General features: G+C 51.1%; 2 protein-coding genes across 2 annotated transcripts; one reads left to right on the forward strand and one right to left on the reverse strand.

Annotated features, from left to right (window-relative positions):
* The first annotated feature begins 3401 nt into the window (after window positions 1–3401).
* On the forward strand, window positions 3402–12272 carry LOC135894147 (granzyme-like protein 1). Its single transcript, XM_065422195.1, has 5 exons — window positions 3402–3509; window positions 3611–3758; window positions 7047–7182; window positions 8019–8270; window positions 11057–12272. The coding sequence occupies exons 1-5, from the start codon at window positions 3446–3448 to the stop codon at window positions 11186–11188; spliced, it is 732 nt and encodes a 243-aa protein (XP_065278267.1). The 5' UTR covers window positions 3402–3445; the 3' UTR covers window positions 11189–12272.
* Window positions 12273–16404: 4132 nt separating this feature from the next.
* GNA15 (G protein subunit alpha 15) lies at window positions 16405–21995 on the reverse strand. The gene is made up of 7 exons (XM_065422343.1): window positions 21848–21995; window positions 20370–20554; window positions 19317–19471; window positions 18322–18450; window positions 17729–17858; window positions 17329–17482; window positions 16405–16646 (listed from the first exon to the last, which is right to left on the reverse strand). The coding sequence occupies exons 1-7, from the start codon at window positions 21993–21995 to the stop codon at window positions 16405–16407; spliced, it is 1143 nt and encodes a 380-aa protein (XP_065278415.1).
* Between the last annotated feature and the right edge of the window lie 688 nt (window positions 21996–22683).

Genomic DNA, 22683 nt, shown 5'->3' on the forward strand with positions numbered 1-22683 from the left:
TTCTCCTGCTTCACAACGGCTTGTTTCAGTGGGTTTCTGATCATTCTCCAGATAAACACAAGGGGCCAAATTCGGCTCCCAGTTGCAACGGGGCAGGCCCTTTGATTTCAGAGGGTTGCACGGGTGTAAATGAGCAACTGGGCCTAGAGGAGAACAGCCCTCTTTCGACTTCCCAGGCCACGGAGGGAAGTGCCCCAGGAGAACTGAAAAAGACCCATGTGGTTTTCTGATTCCGGACTGCGCAGCCATTAATATGTCCTGTCTATTCGGAACTCTGCAAGTGGGAGGGGCACGGTCTGTAGGTGTTCGTGGTCCTTATTGCTGGGAATGTGTAACCCACCGGATTAGCTGTGCCGTTCAGTTTAGACACAGACCCTCTCACATGCTGCCCGCTGCCTCCTTGTGCTTTTCTTGTGGTCCTGGGTTTGTCACTGATCGCTGCTAGAAAAATCTCGAGAGGAGGAAAACTCCCACTGTCGGAGCAGAGTCAGGCCAGTGTTGAGCACGTCCAGCGTTACCAACTCGCGTGATTTCATTGCCAATCATGACATCCTGGGGTTTTCCTTTCTCAGCTTCCATTTCATAAAAAAGTTTCTAGCCCAACGCTAACCATGGGGGATAGGAAGAAGCTTCCCTGGGGTAATTTATCTAATAACTGGGTTTCTTACGCTTTATTCTGAAGCAGCTGGTTCTGTTAGAGACAAGACAGTGGACTAGGAACTTGGGGTGTGATCTGGACCCCGTTACCCCCCCCCCCCATCTGAGCACCTCATTATTTACCACATGGGAGTTAGAGGCACTCATGTGCCACAGAGAGAAACTCATCCGTTCCTAACTGGGTTTAAAGCTGTCAGTCAAACATACAAGTGGAGAGAAGGCACATGGCTTCTGATAACAGTCTAAATGGCAGATTTCAGAGGGGTAGCTGTGTTAGTCTGTATCAGCAAAAACAACGAGACACCAGGGGAAAAAATCTGTGAACGTGGAAAGGATGCTATCAACATGTAGACGTGACAACTTTATCACAACCATCGCTGATAACTTTATCTCCAAACCCCAATGTTTAAGACTCTCAGGCTCCGCCCAGATCGCCCATCCTCCATCACAATCAGCAGCAAATCATCAGGCAAGATCAGATGGTGTAAATCAGTCTAGGTCCCTTGGCTTCAGTAGCACTAAGCTGACTTACACCAGCTGGGGATCCAGCTCCCTCTGTCTCCAGAACCCTAATGGAAGTAGGTTGATAAGGGAGGGAGGTTTGGTAAGGAAAGCTTTGAAGGGGAGCAGGGAAAGTTGCTTTTAAGATTTTAAACCCCCCAGCAAAGATGCCGCGTGGATGGTTTGAGATGCTATAAAAAATGTAGTGGGGAACAATGCTGGTAAGGAAATCATTCAGGATTGTCTCTGTTTTTTTTCCATGTAAGACAAATAAGTTACACTGACAAACAACAGCCAAACATCAGAAATGATAAACCAGGCTCCAAAAAATATTCACAAGACTGAATTAAAAATCATGTATTTGTTGTTGTTTTTTTTAATTAATACATTTTAGGTTCTTGGCCTCCTGGATTTTGAGACTTTAGATCACACTCTTGTCACATTTTCCATTTTTTCTCCCCAACAATAAGGGCTAGAAACTTACTCCCCTCCCCCTTCCCCAAGAGCTGAGATTTTCACATAATCATGTGACTCCAGAAGCTGGGGCTTTAAGAACAATCCTAAATATTGCAAGACTCAGGATCAAATCACAAGAGCTGGCTGTGACAGACAGCAATTTCCTGCAATATCCTGGACGCACCATACTGAATTAAATTGTTCCAATGATTAATTACTCTCATCATTAAAAATGTGCATCTTATTTCCGGGCTGAATTTGTCTAGCTTCAACTTCCAGCCATTGGATCGAGTTATACTTTTCTCTGCTAGACTCAAGAGCCCATTATTAAATATTGGCTCCGATTTCCATACTTACAGAGTGGGATCAAGTCACCCTTAACCTTCTCTTTGTTAAATTAAACAGACTGAGCTCCTTGAGCTGTCCACTGTATTAAAAATGCAATTGTTCCTGTGTGATTGTGAGATTGTATGGACCACCTCTTGGAGGAGGGGGTATGCTGATGGAATTCCTCTGGTTACCAGCCCTGGGGAGCATCACCCCGGGGAGGGGACCCATTGTCGGCTGACACCGATTCCCGGTCTCTTCAAAGGCTCAAGATGGATCTGGAGACTAGCAGATAAAGAAAAGAGGTTGGGATAAATAACCTGAGTTTAAACTGACTCAGGGCCTCCTCCCTGATCCAGCAAATCATAGAATCATAGAATATCAGGGTTGGAAGGGACCTCAGGAGGTCATCTAGTTCAACCCTCTGCTCAAAGCAGGACCAATTCCCAACTAAATCATCCCAGCCAGGGCTTTGTCAAGCCTGACCTTAAATGGACAGGACGCCTGGTGCCCGGAGGGCCCCAGTCCTAAGGGAACGACTGGAAGGACTTTGGCCTACTGAGAGTGGGTTGTCATTCTGAGCAAAGGGTTTGATGAACTTGAAACCACAGGAAAGCCCCCGGGGGGGGGGGAGGTTTGGGAGGATGGCTTCTGCCAGAGCCAATGTTGGGGGCGGGGGCAGGGGGAATCTCCAGTCAGCTTATTAGCATGCAGGTAGGTTCGTTTATGGGTTTGGGTATGTTTTCCCTGCAGTACTTTTATCTGAAGAATAAACTCGGCTTGCTTAGAAAGGCCTAGCTGGTGACTTCTAGCTGCAGCAATGACAGGGTGTCATGGTGGTGACCTGACTGGCCTTGAGGGCAGAAACAAAGCAGGTCTGCTTAGATAGCCTGCCTTTTGCCTGAAATAACATGGTGAAGGCAGGGAGCTGTGCAGCCTGGAAATACCCTGGTCAGAAGGGAGAGAGAGACACGTGTCTCCCACCCAAGAGAGGCGAAGACCTGAGCATGGGTGCCCTGCCTGGAGCCCAGAGGGGGAGTCCAGGTGCAGCCGCCCTGAACTGTGATCTGGCACCACTGTAAATAGCTTGGAGGAAATTGCTACATGAGGGCGGCAAATAATTATTTTCAATGAAATTGATTCCTCCCCCGGGAACCTACAACTCAAAGCTAAAATGCCCCGTGCAGAGGGTGCCACTTTAGCTTTCAGAAGAGGTCCTGGGTGGGATCTGACTGAGACCCAAGGCTTGTGCTGGCTCCGTACGGAGGGAGTTTTACCCTGACCGCAATAACCATGCTGCTGAGAGATGCACTTTGTAGCTAGTGCTCCAGGGCTGTGCATGAGCAAACTGATTCTACGTTGATTAGTCAGATGAGCCCAAACCCTGTGGTTTCCTAGGTGCTGAATCTCACGGGTCTCAGCTTATAAAACCAGGCAGGGAGCTGCCGGAGACCCTAACTGCAACCCAGGCTGGAAGGGGATTGGCTAAGTTGAGAACTCCAAGATGAGACAGGCCTGCAGCCTCTTAATCCTGCTCGCTCTGCTGTCCCCCACTTCCGCCCATGCTGGTTAGTAGAGAAAGCCAGGGGGTTGGACGACCACCTGGGGTCCATGCACCAGGTGAGGCGAGAACAGACCAATCACATCATCAGGAGCGTCTCTCTTTCAGGAGCTTCATGGAGTGAGATTGTGGGGGGGCATGAAGCCAAGCCCCACTCCAGACCCTACATGGCCTATCTGAAGAGGACCACCTTGGATTTCTGCGGGGGATTTCTGGTGGACCCAGGCTGGGTGATGACGGCTGCTCACTGCAGGGGGTAAGATTTTGTTCGGTATTTGTACAGCACCTGACGCAAGGGGCTCCTGATCAATGCCAGGCACTCCCACAGTACGAATAATAAATACCTCTCTCAGGTTTAAACCTCACATGTACAGCAGATGAACCAAATAATCTATGCACTGGTGGGGTAGCTGTAGTGGACCCAGGGTATTAGACAGACAAGGTGGGGGAGGTAATATCTTTTATTGGACTGACGTCTGTTGGTGAGAGAGACAAGCTTTAGAGTCTCTTCACCAATAAAAGATATTACCTCCCCCACCTTGTATCTAGAACCACAGAACGGATTTTTTGATTCATTGGCCATTCCAAAAACATTGACAAAAATCATTTTGGGTCAATCTGAATGATTTTTTTAAAGAAATTTTCAGTGACAAAAAAAAAAGGGGAGGGGTGTCAAACAAAACATTTTGATGTTGAGAGGTATTTTCAGGTGTTTGCATTTTGTGATAAAAGTGAAAGAAAGCTCTAAAAGTCATTTTGACCTTCCCCCCCAAAGATTTTTTTTAAAAAAGTGTTTTGACATTTTCAAACTGAAGAACACTGACTTTTGCAGACTTTTGTTGGCCAAAACAATTCACTGAAATGGACGCAAATTCGCAAAAATCTTTCAGTGTCGCCAAATCAACCTTGTTTGGGGGGGGGGAAGAAAACGCAAAACCAAACCAATCAGAAACCTTCTGTCCGAAACATTTTGCTCAGCTCTACTGTAGAGCATCATCCTTCAAAAGCTTGTCACCCATCTCTGCCCTCCTCTAATTCCATCACATTAGGAGCAGAGTGCACCTGGGGGGGGGTCCCACTTTGACTTACAGAGCTGGGAATGGCAGAGAGATTCTCTCCGGTGGGGGATCACCAGGCCAAGGAAGAATTAGAGGAAGAATTTGCCTTTTCATCTGGTTTTATCTGAAAACGCTTTCTAGTGCTTAACTCCAGAATTATTAAAGTATTTATAACTATTGATTCATAGCTCCTAAGGCCAGAAGGGACCACTGTGATCATCTAGTCTGAGCTCCTGTATGGCACAGGCCCGAGAGCTGCCCCCAAAATAATCCCTAGAACAGATCTGTTTGAAGTAGATTTAAAAGTTGTCTGTGAAGGAGAATCCACCCCCACCCCCACACTAGGTAAATTGTTCCAGTGGTTAATTACTCTCACTGTGAAAAAAATATTCCTTATTTCTAGTCTGAATGTGTCTAGCTTCACCTTCCAGCCACTGGATTGTGTTGGTCCTTTCCCTGCTAGACTGAAGAGCCCATTATTAAATATTTGTTCCCTGTGTATGCACTGAAAAACTGTGATCAACTCACCCCTTAACCTTCTCTGGGTTGAGCTAAATAGATGGAGCTCCTTGAGTCGATCACTCTCAGGCAGGTTTTCCAATCCTTTAATCATTCCCGTGGCTCTTCTCTGAACCCTCTCCAATTTATCAACACCCTTCTTCAATTCTGGGCACAAGAACTGAATTCAGGATTCCAGCAGCGGCCGCACCAGTGCCAAATTCAGAGGTAAAATAACCCCGTGTGGCAAATTGCCGGCACTACTATGATGGGTCCCGCACTTTCTCTTCTTGTGGGGGTGTTCAGGGCGCCGTTTCTCACCCCTGATCTGGGCTATTAACTGTCCCACTAGTGTCCCAGAGGAGGGGAGTGGAGAGGGAGGGACCCGGGCCCTCTACTCCGGGTCCCAGCCCAGGGGCTCTAGGGATAGCAGTGAACCATTTGAACTAGCGATTCCTTCTCCTGGGTTACTTCCCTCTCCGGCCCTTCAGCTTGTGGGGCTTCCTGCCCTCTCTCCGCTTGGGCCAGGTTTCCCCCAACCCCTTGTGCCTGTGGAGTCCCTCTGCTTTGTACAAGCCGGGTTTCCCTTTACCTAGGGTCTTGGTCTTCTGGCCCCGCCACAGCACTTCTCCAAACTCTCCTCTGCTTCCCTCCAAACTGCTCTCTGCTCCAACACCAAACCACTCTGCTTCGACTCCTCCCACTGGCTGATTGAAGCAGGGCGTTTCTATCAGGTGACTGGCTTCAGGTGCTCTAATTGGCTTAATTGGCTTCAGGTGCGCTAATTAAACTGTAGCAGCCTATCTTCCCTCTACAGGGAATAAGGCTCTCATCATCCTGGGGCCTACGTATCTCCCATCGATCACTCTCCTGCTGCCCTCCGGCCATGCTGTATCACACCCTGTACTCCCTACTCGAGAATCCCCTGTTTATGCAGCCTACGGTTGGTTGCATTAGCCCTTCTGGGCACAGATTGACTGGCAGCTCGTGCTCAGCCGATTATCCGCACTCCCCAACGTAGTCTTTTTCAGAGTCCTTGCATCCCAGGATAGCACTCCCCCATCCTGGAAGTATGGCCGACAGTCTGTGCTCCCAGATGGACACATTTACATTTAACCATATTAAAAACCACATTGGCTGCTTGCACCCAGTTTACCAGCCAACCTAGATCGCTCTGAATCAGCCACCTGTCCCTCCTGGTCCTTTACAACTCCCCCAATTCGTGTGCCGTCTGCAAACTTTATCGGTGATCGTTTTATGCTGGCTAGGGCCAAGAACCGATCCCTGCGGGACTCCAGTGGAAACAGACCCCACTCGATGACCCGCCTCTATTGCTGCTGACAAACACAGCACGGTTTAATTACATCAGCATGCAAGGGTTTTACAAATGCTAATTAACCCTCAGATGAATACCCTTAACTCTCACGTTACAGCCAGGGAAACTGAGGCACAGAAGGGCTGTGATGTATCCAAAGCCACACAGTGAGTGAGCAGCAGAGTCAGGAATAGAACCCAGGAGTCCTGATGCCCAAAGTTCCCCAAACTCCCAGACACAGGCCCGATTCTCAAGTGCATTCAGGACCCGCTAGTGACTCTGGCAGTGTAAGGGGAACATGTGCTCACATTAAGGGCCTTCGCAATCAGCTCACAGATGTTCATTATCTATAAATCCCTAGGCTGGGTAATAGGTTTTCTTTGCCTTACGGCTGTAGCATCTTTTCTTGGCAGCTAGCGGGTGGGTGTCAGGACCAGCTACCACATGGTTACAGAGCAGGCCAGAGTGGTTTGAGCATTGGCCTGCTAAACCCAGGGTTGTGAGCTCAATCCTTGAGGGGGCCATTTAGGGAAGTGGGGTAAAAATCTGTCTGGGGATTGGTCCTGCTTTGAACAGGGGGTGGGACTAGATGACCTCCTGAGGTCCCTTCCAACCCTGAGATTCTATGAATAAATAAAAGGAAAAGCGATTGATTTGCTTTCGCCAATTTCAGGAACCTGACAGTCACCTTAGGAGCTCACAATATCCACAGGCAAGAGAACTCCCAGCAAACGTTTGCGGTTCAAAGCTATCACCCGCACCCCGCCTACGAAGAACGTCCTAGAGTCAATGACATCCTTTTGCTGAAGGTAACCGCTTTCTTGGGCTAATATTCACTTCCAGGTTCATACCTCTGGGCACCATGTGAGGTTTGGCGCTTGGCCGTGGTCAGGGGTAATTTATGCCAAAGGGTAGCTGAAGACACAGTGTGCAGAGCTGGCTCTGCCCTTTCCCCAGAGTTTGGATCAGGGGTGCCAGTGTAGGTCCATCACCTGGGTTCTGATGTTGGGATGGAGGGCACAGACCCCGCCCTGCAGAGCATGACTTGGATGAAGATTTGTATTGTGGTAGTACCTAGCGGCCCAAGACATGGCCCACGACCCAGTTGCACTAGGCCCTGCCCCAAAGAGCTTTGTCTAAACAAGAGACAGATGGACGGGGGAGTACAAGGAAACAAAGGAGACGGTATTTAATCGGTCAGCACGCTGGACAGCGGTCACAGCAGCTGCCTACTGATTGTCAAGGTTTGTGTCAGCATCGTGCCAAAGGAGAGTTTGAGGAGGTGTTGGAAGGGGAACGAGGTGGCTTTGGGGATGTTTATGGGGAGCTCCTCCCACGCGAGAGGGGCAGCAGGGGAGAGAACACAAAGGGGCTTATGTGAGAGCATCACAAATGGGTGATGGAGGTTGGTCTCATGGGTGGTCGGAGGCGGGAGTCAAGCTCTTGACTGCGTGAGCGAGGATAGGGCATTGGGTGGGAACAGGCCAGGAGGGGCCTGGAAAGTAGTTCGGTTTGATGCGATGGAGAAAGGAGGAGCAGCTGAGGCGGCATGGCCTTCTGCTCCCTTAGAAACATGCAGGTGACCGAGCCTTTGTTGGGCGACATTTAAAAACATGAACACATTTCTGGATCTCCCCCACCCCAGCTGAAGGGGAAAGCCAAACTAAACAAATACGTCCGTGTCATTGACCTGCCCAAGGCCAACAGAGATGTCGCCCCATGGAGCCAGTGCACCACAGCTGGATGGGGTTTTATCGACCAGGGAAAAACCACCGACAAGCTCTTTGAGACCAACGTCACCATCCGGCCACCAAAGCAATGCCGCTCTTTTAACCCCGGGATAACTAACGGCATAATCTGTGCAGTGAGCGAACAGTGGGTCAAGGACTGCAGCCAGGTCAGTAGCAGCCGCGTCTAGGGGAGGATGGCAGGGGAGGCAGGCCAGAGGGCTACCAGAGGGTGGTAGCCTAACCTTGGAAGATCTTGCTCTGTAAATTATCTGGGTTACTATCGCTAGTTTAAAACAACATTCTGGCCAGGACAGGTGCCTGTCCCTTTGTCTTGGTTATTTTGTCTCTCCTACCAACTTCTGTTCTCCTCCTCTGTCTCTCTGTAACCTCTTCTTCCATAGGTCCGTCTCCTTTTCTTCCTGGCCCTGCCGACGTTAGCTGAAAAGGCGCTCCAGAAACTTGTCGCCAGGCCTGTGTTGTATCCTGAGCCTGGTTCCCCCTGGACTTGACCCTCATGGGGTCACTCGCACTTGTACCGAGTGGGCCAAAGACACTCCTGTTCCTATGGGTACCCACTTTGCGCAGGTGGAAGCAAAGACGACCCCATGGGCAAGGCAGGGGGAATCATAGAAAAGCAGGGCTGGAAGGACCTCGAGAGATCATCCATCCAGCCCCCTCCACTGAGGCAGGACCAAGTAAATGCAGACCATTCCCGACAGGTGTTTGTCCCACCTGTTCTTAAACACCCCCAATGCCAGGGATTCCACAGCCTCCCTTTGCAATCTGTTCCAGTACTTAGCCATCCTTAGAGTGGAAAGTTTTTCCTAATATAGAATCTAAATCTCATGTGTTGCAGTAATAAGCCCATTACTTCTTGTCCTATCTTCAGTGGACTTGGAGAACAATTGATCACCATCCTCTGTATAACAACCGTCAACATATTTGAAGACTTATGTCCCCCCCCCCGCCCCAGTCTTCATTTCCCAAGACTAACCATGCCCAGCTGTTTCAACCTTTCCTCATAGATCAAATTTTCTAAACCTTTTATCGCTTTTGTTGCTCTCCTCTTGACTCTCCAATTTGTCCACGTCTGTCCTAATGTGTGGCGCCCAGAACTGGACACAGCACTCCAGCTGAGACCTCATCTGCCAAGTAGACCGGGACGCTTACCTCCCATGTCTTACATATAATACTCCTGTTAATATACCCCAGAATAATAGTAGCTTTTTTTGCAACTGCATCACATTGCTGGCTCATATTCAATTTGTGATCCACCATAACCCCCAGCTCATTTCAGCAGTACTGCCACCTAGCCAGTTATTCCCCATTTTGCAGTTATGCCGTTGATTTCTACTTCCTAAGTGAAGTCCTTTGTCTTTACTACGTTGAATCGTGTTGACTTCAGACCAGTTCTCCAATTTATCAAGATTATTTTGAATTCTAATGTTCTCCAAAGTGTTGCAAGCCCTCCCAGCTTGGTGTCATCTGCAAATTTTATAAACATCCTCTCCACTCCGAGTCATTAATGAAACTCTTGAATAGAGAAAGACCCCACTAGATACTAGTTTGTTTATAAGAACATCACGTGGGACTGTGTCAAAAGCCTTACTAAAATCAAGATCTCACCTCTACTGCTTCCCCACATCCATTAGGCCAGTAACTTCATCAAAGAAGGAAATTTGGTTGGTTTGACATGATTTCTTCTTTACAAATTCATGGTGGCTAATACTTATAATTTAACTGCTTACAAACTAATTGTTTAATAGTTTGTTCTAGTGTCTTTCCTGGTATAGAAGTTAGGCTGACTGGTCTACAATTCCCCAGGTCCTCTTTGTTCCCCTTTTTAAAGAGAGGTACTATCATAGAATATGAGGGTTGGAAGGGACCTCAGGAGGTCATCTAGTCCAACCCCCTGCTCAAAGCAAGGCCCATCTCCCAGATAGATTTTTGCCCCAGATCCCTAAATGGCCCCCTCAAGGATTGAACTCATAACCCTGGGTTTAGCAGGCCAATGCTCAAACCACTGAGCTATTGCTCTTCTCCAGTCCTCGGGGACCTCACCCACCCACAGGGACAGCTCCAGGCACCAGCACACCAAGCGCGTGCCTGGGGCACCAAGCCGCGGGGGGGGCGGCCTGCTGGTCGCTGTGGGGGCGGCAGTCAGGGAGCCTTCGGCGGCATGCCTGCGGGAGGTCCGCCGGTCCCGTGGCTTCCGCGGCAATTTGGCAGCGGGTACGCCAAAGGCGCGGGATCGGCTGACCTCCCGCCGAATCTGTGTTACCAGCGGACCTCCCGCAGGCATGCCGCCGAAAGCCGCCTGCCCGCCGTGCTTGGGGCGGCAAAATACATAGAGCCGCCCCTGCCCACCTGCCATAAGTTTTCAAAGATAATTGCTTCAACTAGTTCCTTAAGAACCCAATCGTGAATTTTGTCAGGCCCTGCCAACTTTAATACATCTAACTTATCTAAATATTTTTTAACCCGGTCTTTCCCTTTTCTGGCTTGTGTTCCTTCCCCCTTGTTGTTAATATTAATTGTGCTAAGTAGCTGGCCATAATTAACCTTTTTAATGTAGACTGAAGTAAAGTAGTGTGGCAGAGCTCCAACTTTGTCTCAGTGGGTCCCGCACTTCCTGGCGGATTTCGCTACCTCAGAGGTGATCAATTGTTCTCCAAGTCCACTGAAGATAGGTATATGATCACGTCATTGACTAGAGGTGAAATCTTGACCCCATTTCAATCAATGGGAGCTTTGCTGTTGATTTCAATGGGGCCATATTGTCAGCTTGTGTTGCAGCGTGCACATGCTAGAGGACAGAGTTAAGGTGATAGAGGTTATCTTAAGTTCGGCATTTCCTAGCCTTTGCAGCCGTTCCATTCTTTTTAAATGTAGTGGGTTTTTATATGGAAAATATATAGTGAATGTTTGTGCACATGTTCCTTGTGTTTCTCAGGGGGATGATGGTGGCCCTCTAGTCTGCAAAGGGACAGCACAAGGAATCTTCTCCTATGATTTCAAACGCCCTCCTGGCTTTTACACTCGCATTGCCTCCTACCTTCCCTGGATTGAGAAAACCATGCAGTAACAAACAGGAGAGGAAGAGGCTGAACCTTCTCCTGCATCATCGGCTGCCTTTGAAAGTTGGGCGTTTCCTTGTGCTGTATTTGGTGGCTTTTCCCCCTCCCTTTTCTGGGGTGCTGAGTGGCAAGTTAGGGCTAAGACAAGAAGTGGTGCCGATGGGGAGTCCCCCTTGTCCTCGTCACAAAAAAATAAATCCCTCTAGACGTACAAACATCTACGTACAATGCTACGGCTGCAGCTTACACCCCACTGGGAAGGTGCCTAGATGAGCCTTTTGTCCTAGATGAGCCATTGCTGATTCCATCTGTGGCATCTATATTGGGAGCGCTAAGGTAGACATGGTTGCCCGGGGCCATCAGCATTCTTAACCCCAGGGGCCTGATTCTCCCTTGTCCTGCACCTGCTGTCCAAGGTACTTTGGCCCTCATGACTATGGCATCCGAGTGCCTCTCACTCTGTGTTTATTCTCAACCCCCCGGCAGATGGGGCAGTGCTATTATCCCCATTGTACGGAAGGGGAACTGAGCACAGAGAGGTTAAAAGTCTTGCCCAAGGTCACGCAGCTGGAGCAAGGACTTGACCCCCGGTCTCTCAAATGCTAGGCCCATGACTTTACCACTGAGCCATCCATCCTGCCTGCCATCACTTGACTACCACTTTGGGTGGGCGTCAATGACCCCACAAGGTGCAGGGCATGGGAGACAATAGGGCCTCCCCCCACATAAGCCAGCTCTGAGCAGATCTACATGACAAAGGTTAAACGAGCGCCAGGGGCTTGTCTACACTAGTGCTCCCAGTGGCGCAGCTGCATGGGTAGTTGCAATATATGTGGGGGGTGGGGAATATTAGCATAGAGGACCAGACCAGTGGGTATAAGGGAGTCTAACTTCCACCATCATGCACATTTCTGAATTTGGGCCGATGCTCCCAATTCTGGCAGGAGCTTGTGTCCCTCCCCAGCGAGCCAGGATTAATGCCTGCACCCACGCGTAGCCCCTGCTCTGATCACTGCTTCATTCCTGCCTTGTTGCTGTGTTGCCGGATTGTCCCGAGCATGAAAAATAAACTCTCCGCTGTGTTTCAGGGTCCTTCTCTGGTCCGAGTCTCATTGCCTGGGGGTTTCCGGACATTGCTCGGAGAACGTGAGACAAAGCAATTATTTCCAGACCCGGGAATCGCTCGGAGTCTCATTCACAGCTAGAAAGTTTGGGGCTTAGTTTACACGACAAAATTTGGCCAGCAGCTGTAAATGGGCTAGGAGCATGAAAAGAATGACACCGCCAACGGGCAGCGAGGCTGGCAAAATGGTGGAGATGTAACTACACCTCTACCCCATTATAACGCTGTCCTCGGGAGCCAAAAAAATCTTACCGCGTTATAGATGAAACCGCGTTGTATCGAACTTGCTTTGATCCGCCGGAGTACGCAGCCCCGCCCCCCCGGAGCACTGCTTTACCATGTTATATCCGAATTCGTGTTATATCGGGTCGCGTTATATCGGGGTAGAGGTGTGTGCCGACAGCCGAATGCTTCTGGTAACCCAGCTAATGTGGTTCAAAGAGGCGGTGTTACTACAGTGGCAGAAAAATTCTTCACCAGCCTACACTAGGGGAGCTCTGCCAGCTTAGCTAGACCACGTAGACAAGCCCTGGCTCAGGGAAACCCTAATCCTCTCCCTCCTTCCCCCACAATCTGTCTCTCCTCCTGTTCCCCAAACCCCAAGCAGAACTTAAGCTTTTCGGGTCAGGGCTTCTGTTTTTATCTCCGGGTCTCATTCAGCAGTGAGGACATCGGCGATGCTGAAAAAACAGTAACCTGACCTCTTCTGGCAGAAGCCAGGAGTTAGAGGTAAGCGACTGCGGCTTCCCCTAAGAACTTACGTAAGGAATGTTACAGATGTCAGAGGGCTGGTCCAATGTGAAAGGGGGAGTATGTGACAGAACTGGAGAATGAACCCAGCTCAAGTCCCAGTCCAGGGCTTTCCCCGCAAGATCAGCCTTCTTCCGTGTCAGAGAGACATCCCCACAGAGTTCGGGACCACACACACGGGGTGAAACCCCTTCCCTATTAAACTCAATGGGAGTTTTGCTATTGACGTCTGGAGCCCTGCAAATCTGCAGACATCCGCGGACCATTTTTGCAGATTGGATGCAGATAAAAATTTTGTATCTGCTCAGGGTTCTATTGATGTCAATGGAGCCAGGACGCCCTTATATGCCTTTTCTGTCCTCAAAACACCTTTTCATTGCATCAGTGATTCGGTGCCTCACTTATTACCTGACCAATGACGATCCAGGCTCCAGCTCATCACCATGCCAGGCTGATAGTGTAGAATTCAGAGCAAGGGCAGCTCTGGTGACAAAGAAGTGTCCCCACCCAGTTAACCAAATATCCCTGATAAAAGAAGCCGGGGTTTCCGCACGAGCAAGTGCAAACAGACCACACCACAAAAAAACCGCGCCCAGGTTCATATGCGCCCTCGCTGAAGGTTCTTCCAAACTGGCTTCTCATTTTGGGTGCCCAGCTTAAGACACATTGGGCCTGGTTTCAAGCAGGCTGGTCACTCAGCTCTCGGGGGAGCAGCAGCTGCTCAGCCCCAGGGGTCCCCACAAATGGCCATTCCCCAAAAGTCAGTGGGGCCCTTTTTGAAAATGACTCAACAGCACTGGCACTTTTAACTCCAAGTCGGAAAAGCAATGGAAAGGCATTTTCCAGCTGTCCCTGTTATTCCAATATACGGTCTCCCAGGTGTCCCCATTAAAGGGACTGGAAAAATCTAGTAAACACATGCCATGAAATCAATTCCTGATTGCCTGTGTAAGTGGTGCAAGGCTGTAGTTAAGTTCCAAAACTAGAGGGGGAGACATACGCCCAGGGATCAAACCCTCTGATCCCAAGTTATATTAGCATTTGGGAACTTTGATTGGGAATCCCCAGCTCTCATCTAGCACTTTACAACAGAAAATTTGAAAGCACTTTACAAAGGAGGGATGCACTATTATCCCCATTGTACAGACGGGGAAACTGAGGCATAGGGCGGTGCCGTAACTTGCCCAGGTTCACCCAGAAGGCCAGAGGCAGAACCAGGAACAGAACTCTGGTTTCTTGAATCCCAGTTCATGGCCTCTTTTCAATCACAGATCACTTCACGGCACAGTCGGGGCGCTAAGAAACAACCAGAATAAATTTATCTCAACATGATCCACCAACTAGCTGATTCATAGATTTTTAAGACCAGAACCAACTATAAGAAGATCATTTAGTCTAACCTCCTGCGTACCCCTCCCCACCATAGAGTTTCACCCAGTTACCCCTGTATTGAGCCAGACGTGTGTTGGACTAAAGAATATCTTCCAGGAAGGCATCCAGTCTTGATCTGCAGACATCCAGGGATGGAGAATCCACCACTTCCCTGGGGAGTTTGGTCCGATGGTTAAATGCCCTCACCGTTAGAGTTACGCCAGCACATTTTTAACTACAATCATCAATTGTCATTTATAAAAGCACCTACACTCCAGCAAGACATTAACCCCAACTGCTCCTCTGCGGGAGGGAAGTATCATATGTCCCCATCATTTTGCAAATGGGGAAACTGAGGCCCAGACTGGCAACATGACTTGCCCACGGTCACACAGCAAGTCAGTGGCAGAGTCTGGAAGAGAACCCAGGAGTCCTGCTCCAGAGAGGCATAAACAGTTTGTACCAGAATATATGCAAAGGAATTAAAACGTCAGATAAGATCAGCTCCTCTTTATTTCACATTTCAGCAGAAAGCCCGTATCAATGCAAACGTATGAACTAGACAGGGGTTCTCAAACTGGGGGTTGTGTCCCCTCCAGGGGTCGCGAGGTTATTACGTGGCGGGGTCGCGAGCTGTCGGCCTCCACCCCCAAACCCCGCTTTGCCTCTAGCATTTATAATAGTGTTTAATATAAAAAAATGTGGTTTGAATTTATAAGGGGGGGGGGGTCGCACTCAGAGGCTTGCTGTCTGAAAGGGGTCACCCATACAAATGTTTGAGAACTGCTGAACTAGAAGGATCTTTAAGGAGGTGCTGTAGTGTGGTTTGCAGATACCAGAAGGAAGAGAACTGCAGACAACTATAAGAGAATTGATTGGGGGGTTAACATAATTTTCCCCCAACCCCATAAAGTTTGCTTCATAAATTGGCCTTCACAACAGTCCCTATTCAATTCACCCCTCCGCTCTGCCCGTGCTCAGAGGCTCACGCTGGGTCTCCTGTCTGGGGAGATGGTTTTGCGGACGGTGGGACAGACACCTGCTCCAGCTCCCTCTAGAGAAGTTCCCACTCCTTCTCCGGGCGGTGGTTGTCCTCCCGCCAGAAGAGACACTCGCTCACATCACTGCTCACGCCTTCCTCTGAGCGTCAGAACATGAAGTGCCGTCCCCCATGATGCCTTGGTAGGCTAGAGACTCCTGGGAACTGGAAGGATTACACACACACGGCAGCTTCCCGGCAGAGTCCAACCAGCAGCTGTGCCTTCTCTTCTCCCGCTGAGCTGGAGTCACTACCTATTTGCCCTGCAGGAAAGCAGAGGAGGCCAATGACTGAATGAGCCACGGTGGTCGAACTCCCCTCTCATCCTTAAAGGTGACCCCGTAGGTCAGAGGGGCAGGACTTTGACTGGGCAGTGCTGGGGAAGGCTACCCCGGGCCTGTGGATCAACAGGGAAGTTTGGTCTCCAGGACTCTCAATCCAGCACCTATTCCTAGGGCTAAATCCACATGAAAAAAAAACCCTGACAATAAAAACAAAGCTGGGCTCAGCGTCCCGGCAAGAAGCAGCCCCTCCACCAGCACGAAGGGATGGAGAAAACAGCCCTTGAAGAAGCTACACGCCATCATAGGAGCCAATCCCCAGTCAGTGCTGGGCCCATCTCCCACAGAAAGGGGTAAAACTGACCCCTGAGAAAGGCCTGAGATGGCGCTTTGCAGGCAGCCTCGCAGGGACTCTGGCAGGACGCCGTGAGAAAGGCAGCTCCACAGACCTCTGAGCCGAGGCGGCATTAAGTGAGACCGTTCCCCTCACACGCTCCCAGCACCAGGCCGGCGCCCGTCCAAACACAGCATCAGGGAACATTCCACGTGTGTTTTACGAGCAGCAGCAGCCAACGTCCGCTGAGTCGTCTCCTTGTGAACTGGCAACGCCAAGCACTGATATGTCACTGCCGGGCACGAACCTGGCCTGAGCCCTTCCCATCACAGCAGGTTGATCTCGTCCAAATAGCCGACCAAGACCACATCCCTGACGTCCTTGAAAACCTTGCGGATGTTCTGCGTATCCGTGGCACAGGTGTAGTGGCGGTAGAGGCACCTGGATTTGGAGGCCGTCTTGGAGGGTCTCTGCCCTGCGTCGCAGTGGACAGCGGAGCATCGCTTGTAGGTGTCCACGTACATCTCCAGAATGAACTTCTTCGCCGCCGCCGCATCTCGCTTGGGTCCTGATGTGGAACAAGAACAGACCTCAGCAGGGTTTTGCCACTGAAAGCCAGGCCGGCTCCGTCACACCGGGCAGAACGGGAAGTCACGGTAGTGGCGATCACGGCATTCTCTGCACGAGTGACTGTGGACGGGGCATTCCCCATTCGGTCTTTGGCAACAAAACCTTGATTATTCATTTTAAGCCAGCGCCGGGCAACCCCAGGCAAAGAGCAGCATCCCATTGGGCTAGTTGCTGTGCCAATAAACAGCAAGAAGACAACAGCCTGTGCCCCCGAGAGCTTACAGAGCCGTCCCTGGTTGGGAACCCTCCCCCCCCCCCCCCCCCACAGAGTTAGTGAGAGACGTTTACGTGTTACCTGCAGGAGTCTAGGCTATTCTGGACCAGAGCAAGGACAGAGAATACACACAGGGGCATTCACCGCCCCGCCCCGCCCCATTTCTCTGCATGCCAAGAAAGCAAGTAACCCAGTAACAAAGCAGAGAATGGCATGATAGTGCAGGGAGCGTTCTCTGCGATGGCTTGAGTGTGGGAGGCGCGCTGGGGAGATGTTCGCTTGTGGCTCTTTCCGTAACAGACAGCGGGGGCGATCTGCTCCAGAGCTGCTCTCTGCGGGCACGGGCTCTGCTTCCGGAGAGCCCCCAAACGTCGGTCTTCATGCAGCAGGGTTTGGCGGGAGTTACCTGGGAAGCTGGGGAAGTAGGCGGCCAGGTCCGAGTGGGTGATCTTGTCCTCCAGGAGGTCGGTTTTGTTGAGGAAGAGGATCACAGAGGCGCTCTGGAACCAGGGCAGTTCCAGGATGGTTCTGAACAGGGCCAGGCTCTCCCTCATCCGATTCTGCACCCGGGGGTGGGAGACAAAGACAACACCCATCAGCCCCCCCTCCTCAGCCCCCTTCACTCCCAGAATGCCCGGTGTGAGTCAGAGAGGACTCAGACAAGGAACACAGCAGCCCAGATCCAGGGAGGGAGCCAGACATCTGAGTAGAGAGCGGAGCCCCTCCAGACCTGCTTGCTAGTGAGATATATACACCCAGGTCTTGTGGCAGGGAAGGGCCTGGCACATCTCCTTAGGGCTCCTTACCTCCTCGCTATTCTCCTCCAGGCACTGGTCGTACTCGCTGAGGGAAGCCAGGTAGATCAGGGCAATAACGTTTTCGAAACAGTGTATCCACTTCTTGCGCTCCGACTTCTGCCCACCCACATCCACAATCCTACAGGGAGCCGGGAGGACAGGGGCATTAGCGGGCACCTGTCACGCTGCTGGGGTGGAGCTGCCTTTGAGAGGGATTTACTCCTAGTATGCAGCATTTCCAGGACTCCCTTTGCCCCAGAAGGGTGCAGCACCAGCGGCAAGCAGCCAGCTCTGGGGTGGAGGATAGCAATTCCACAGCACACAGCAACACCCGGGGTGGGATTCACCTGCCTGAAGCTGGAGGGGGTAGGAGACATGACTGTGAGGAAGGCAGACTAGAGATACCTGCTGGGCTCTTTGTCCTGGGCTATCAGGTTCTGTTACCACCCAGCCTGATTGGAACCAGGAGCTCCTAACCTAGCTGCTTACATGACACTTCACTCGCATGTACAGGACATGGCCTGTATTGAATCTGTGCAGAAACAGCAGCAAAGACAAGGTAGGGAATCCCATGCACTCTGACTGCTCTGCAGTAGCTTCACCTTAAGATCATCTCCTGCATGGAGAAGCAGTATTCACTGATGCCGGTCGTCGGCATGCGGCTCCTCAGGACATCCTGAGCTGTGGGGATGTAACTGTCGTCTGCAATACGCTCCAGGCTGGACAGAAAACTGCAAAACAGCCATGAAACGAGGAGGAAGTCAGTCCCTTTGGCACCTCATCCGAGAGGATCTCAAAGCGCTTTACAGAACACACAGCCCTACAGTAAGCCAGTGATCGTGTCCCCGTTTCCGCAGATGGGAGGGGAAGCTAAGCCAGATGTGAAGAGAGGCAGTGCACGGAAGAGAACTCCCAAGTCCTGACTCCCAGCCCTGTGCTCGAACCACACAACCGTTACCCCTTCCTATTAAGGCATAACAGGCTGGGCGGAGCTTGCGGCAGCCTGGAGCCATTTATCACTGATGGGCAAACCCCAGCGAATGTCAGTTCAGAGAAGACACCTGGGAGGTTTCTGCATCTGGTTGGACTCGGGAGACTTATGATTCGTTGCTACTTCAGGCCATGGACCAAGCACATAACCAAAAACGTGTTTAAATATTTAAAGGAAAATTTAAAATACCCATTCAAATATAATGGGGTTTATTGTGTGTATTACCGCAGCATCCAGAGCGCCCAGCAGACACTGAGATCCTCTGTGCAAGGTGCTGTACATACACATCGTAAGAGGCAACCTCTGCCCTGACTCTCTTACAGGTTAAAAGAGACAGGCTAGGTGGAAGAGGAGACAGGCACAGAGAGGGGAAGTAACTTGCTCAAGGTCATAGAGCAGGTCAGGCTGAGAATAACCCAGGTCACCGGACCCCCAGCCCAGTGCCCTACGCAGCGGGTCACACCGCCTCTTCCAGCAAACCCCTTTTCGTCCCGGAAACCTCGACTGCTAGGCAAATTGAAACCCTGGGAAAGCTGTTTGACGTGCCACCCAGCAGGGGGCAGCCGTGGTCTCACGCGCACGTTACAGCCTGCAGGGGTGACTCACTACAGGGCCGAATCCAGTAAGTGATACTCGCGCCGTCTCTCGTAGCAGGTCCGGATCCCCGCGTCCCTCCATAGGCTTTCAATGGCGTTTGCGTACGGCCTGATCAAGGCCGCCACCTTCGAAGCGTTCACCCCCATGACCAGTTTGGCGTTTTCCTAGAAGCAGGAGAAATGGGGGGGGGGGGGGGAGAGTTACATAAAGAAGGAGCAGCTGCCTTCTTGGAATCTTCCTGAAGAAAATTCTCTCCCCTCCCTGCAAGGACAAATCCAAACAGCGCAGGCCTGGGGGTTATATTAAGAGAGGGAGCACGGCCTAGTGCACTGAGCATGAGACAAGGGGCTAGGACTCCTGGGTTCTAGTCAGGGCCCTGCCTCTGATTCGCTGTCTAGCCCTAGCCACGTAACCTAGGGCTCGGTTTTCCATCCACACGCACAGCCCGCATTACTGTAGGATCTGAGCATCTCCCCATCCTTAATGCATATATGCTCACCGGCCCCCTGGCAGGGAGGGCAGTGCTACTATTCCCATTTCACAAAAGGGAAACTGAGGCACGGGGCGGCCTGCTCCGGGTCACACAGGAAGTCAGGAAGCAGGAAAATTCTTTACTAGTCTCCTCAGCCTTGGGGGGGAGGGGGGAGCGTGCACCTCTTTTTCCTGGACAAGGAGCCATTGCTCCTGCCGTGGAGCGAACAGGGGCCGCTCGCTCAACCTCCAGCTCTTGACAGACCAGCTCTGGAATACGCTGTCCTGTTGCGACACCTCCCTTTGCTTTGCACCAACGGCCCTTGGCTCTCCTGTGCGGACTGGCTGGGCTCCTCCCTGGACAAAGAGGGGCGTGTTGCTGCATTCTAGTAGGCTCCAGCCTTCCAGGCAGGTGGGGCTCAGATCCTCAGCTGGTGTCAACCAGCACCGCTCCATTATCTGCAATGGTGCTATGTCGGTTTACACCCAGGGAGCGCGTCTGGCTCGAGGCATCCCGCTGCCTCCACTCCCCATCCGGGGCAACTGCTGGCAGGGGTCTCCCTGTCTGGCCCGCCCGCCCTCCGAACTTACCACATTCTCTGGCTGGGCATAAGGGATCTGCAAAGTCTCCATGGCTCCGATCATGGCCTGCATGGAGGCGAAGACGTTCTGATACACCAGCTTGGCAAAGCCTTTGCGATCCTCTTCCGAATAGCCCGCCCCGTGGATTATCCGCAGCTGTTTGATGAACGTGCTCTTCCCGCTTTCCCCAGCGCCTGTTGGCCTCAGACAGGAGAGAGACCTTAGACTTCCTCGGGGAGATGGGGTCATGAACCTGGTGGGGAACCCGAGGCTCATCCACCATCGAGAGTCAAGGGGCAGGTACTTCATAGCCCACAGACTGTTTGACCATGGGAGGTTGCGACAGGAAATGGTCTGTGACATAAATGCCTTCATCAAGGAGGGGGAGAGGGGGATCACGTGCCCCTTCCCCATTTTAACTATCCTATTGCTGTCTCTCCATGAGGCTGCAGGAGACGTGCATTTCCCTTCTGGGAAGCCTCCCAATTCTCTTCCACATGGAAAAGCCTCAGCAGAGAGGACAAGGATTGCAGGGGTTCTGAAGCCTGAGCTCTCCTGCCAGCCTTGGAGACGCCTGGAGACTTCAGATTCTGGGACTGTCGGGCCAATTCTTCCTTTCGCCGGCACTGAAGGGCACACCAGTGGGGAATGCCAGCCAGCTCTGTCCTATTACACAAGGGATCTGAGACCAAGGCTGGTTCCATAGGCTGGAAGGGGCCTCCTGGCCACCAGTCCAGTCCCCTGCTAATCCCAGGTCACCCCATCGTAGAATCTCATTCATAGACTCATCAAGCTCCGGCTTCAAGCTAGTTCGGTTGTTTGCCCCCACTACTCCCCTCGGGAGGCTGTTCCAGAAGCTTCCTCCCCCGATGGTTAGAAACCTCCTTCTCATCTCCAGACTATGTTGATTCATGGTCAGTTTACCTCATTTGTCCTTTAGCTAATATTCTCCTTTAGCTTAAATACCTCCCTGGCTTTTACACACACACACACACACACACACACACACACACACACACCCGCCCCCCGATGTATTTAGGGAGAGCAATCAGATCCCCGCTCAGCCTTTGTTTTGCTGGTTAAACGAGCCAAGCTCTCTTAATCTCCTCTCATAAGACAGGCCGTCCAGTCCCCTGACCATCCTGGTAGCCCTTCTCTGAACCTGTTCCAGTTTGAAATCCTCTTTCTTGAACAGCAGGGACTGGTGAAGGCCGTATGCTCCTCTTGGAGCAAGCCCGGTAGTCATCTGCAACAATTCTCCCATACGACGGCAAAAGCAGTTTCTGCAATGCAGGCCTGATGAGGGCTGGAGAGCAGGAGTGAAGGAAACCTTTGGACAACAGAGATTTGGGGGAGACCCATCTTCCTTCCTCCCCTTTGGCTAAAATGTATAAATCCCTCATTATGGCTCTGCTCCCCTCCCCCATGTTCTCCACCAAACGGTCATCCAGTGTAAACAAAGCTGTGTGGGCCACAGAGTAACTCACCTAGTAGAAGTAACTTCAGCTCCATCCTGTCTCGCTTTTTCTGGTCTCTTAGTATTTTGTTGATTTCTTTATCTAACACAACAGCAGCTTTATCTTCTTCCGACAGGAAATAGGGGCACTTCCGACAACAGCAGAAGCACCAAGCCATGGAGTGGGAAAGATCGGATCCCCGATGGGGAAAGCAGAGAGAAACACCACACTTTATAGCACAGAGGGGTGGCTGTACACTGCCTCCCAATAGGGAGCAAGGCAGACTGTACCCACCACAGTGCCCTCTTAAATTGGGCTTGGGAATGTTTGGTGAGCACTTAATCACACGTGCGTGGTCTCTGCCACTCAGCTTCTCTGAGAACTGCGGTAGCAAAGGTTTCTGGTGCGGGGATTACTCATCCCCGGACATTAATTCAATTCATGCACGCCTCTTTTCCTGCCATTTCAGGCAAAGATCCATCTCTACACCTCTCCCTCCCCCACCTCCCGCAGAAAATCAGAACGTTCTACAGCTCTGCAAAAGTTACTGGCGACGAAGGGAAATCAGAACCTCTCGTCGTAGCAGGTGTTTCAAATTTCATAAGAAAAACAAATGAAACCAGAAAGGATGGGGTGGGGGTGGAATCTCTCTTCCAAGAAGCGTTCAAATGATCTTGATTTAAAATTCCCCCAGGATGACGATTAAAATATCCTTCTCAAAGCAAAATTCTGCCTCTCTGAAACATGCCTTGGCTTGTCCTTCCTTAGACAAATCCAGTTTCCAAGACAGAGATATTTAGGTTGCCTCTTGCTTAAACCGTAAGGGAGCTCTCTGTGTCAGGAACAGTGATGAATAAGAAACCCTT

This window comes from Emys orbicularis, chromosome 24 (assembly GCF_028017835.1).
Source record: "Emys orbicularis isolate rEmyOrb1 chromosome 24, rEmyOrb1.hap1, whole genome shotgun sequence".
Taxonomy (NCBI): domain Eukaryota; kingdom Metazoa; phylum Chordata; order Testudines; family Emydidae; genus Emys; species Emys orbicularis.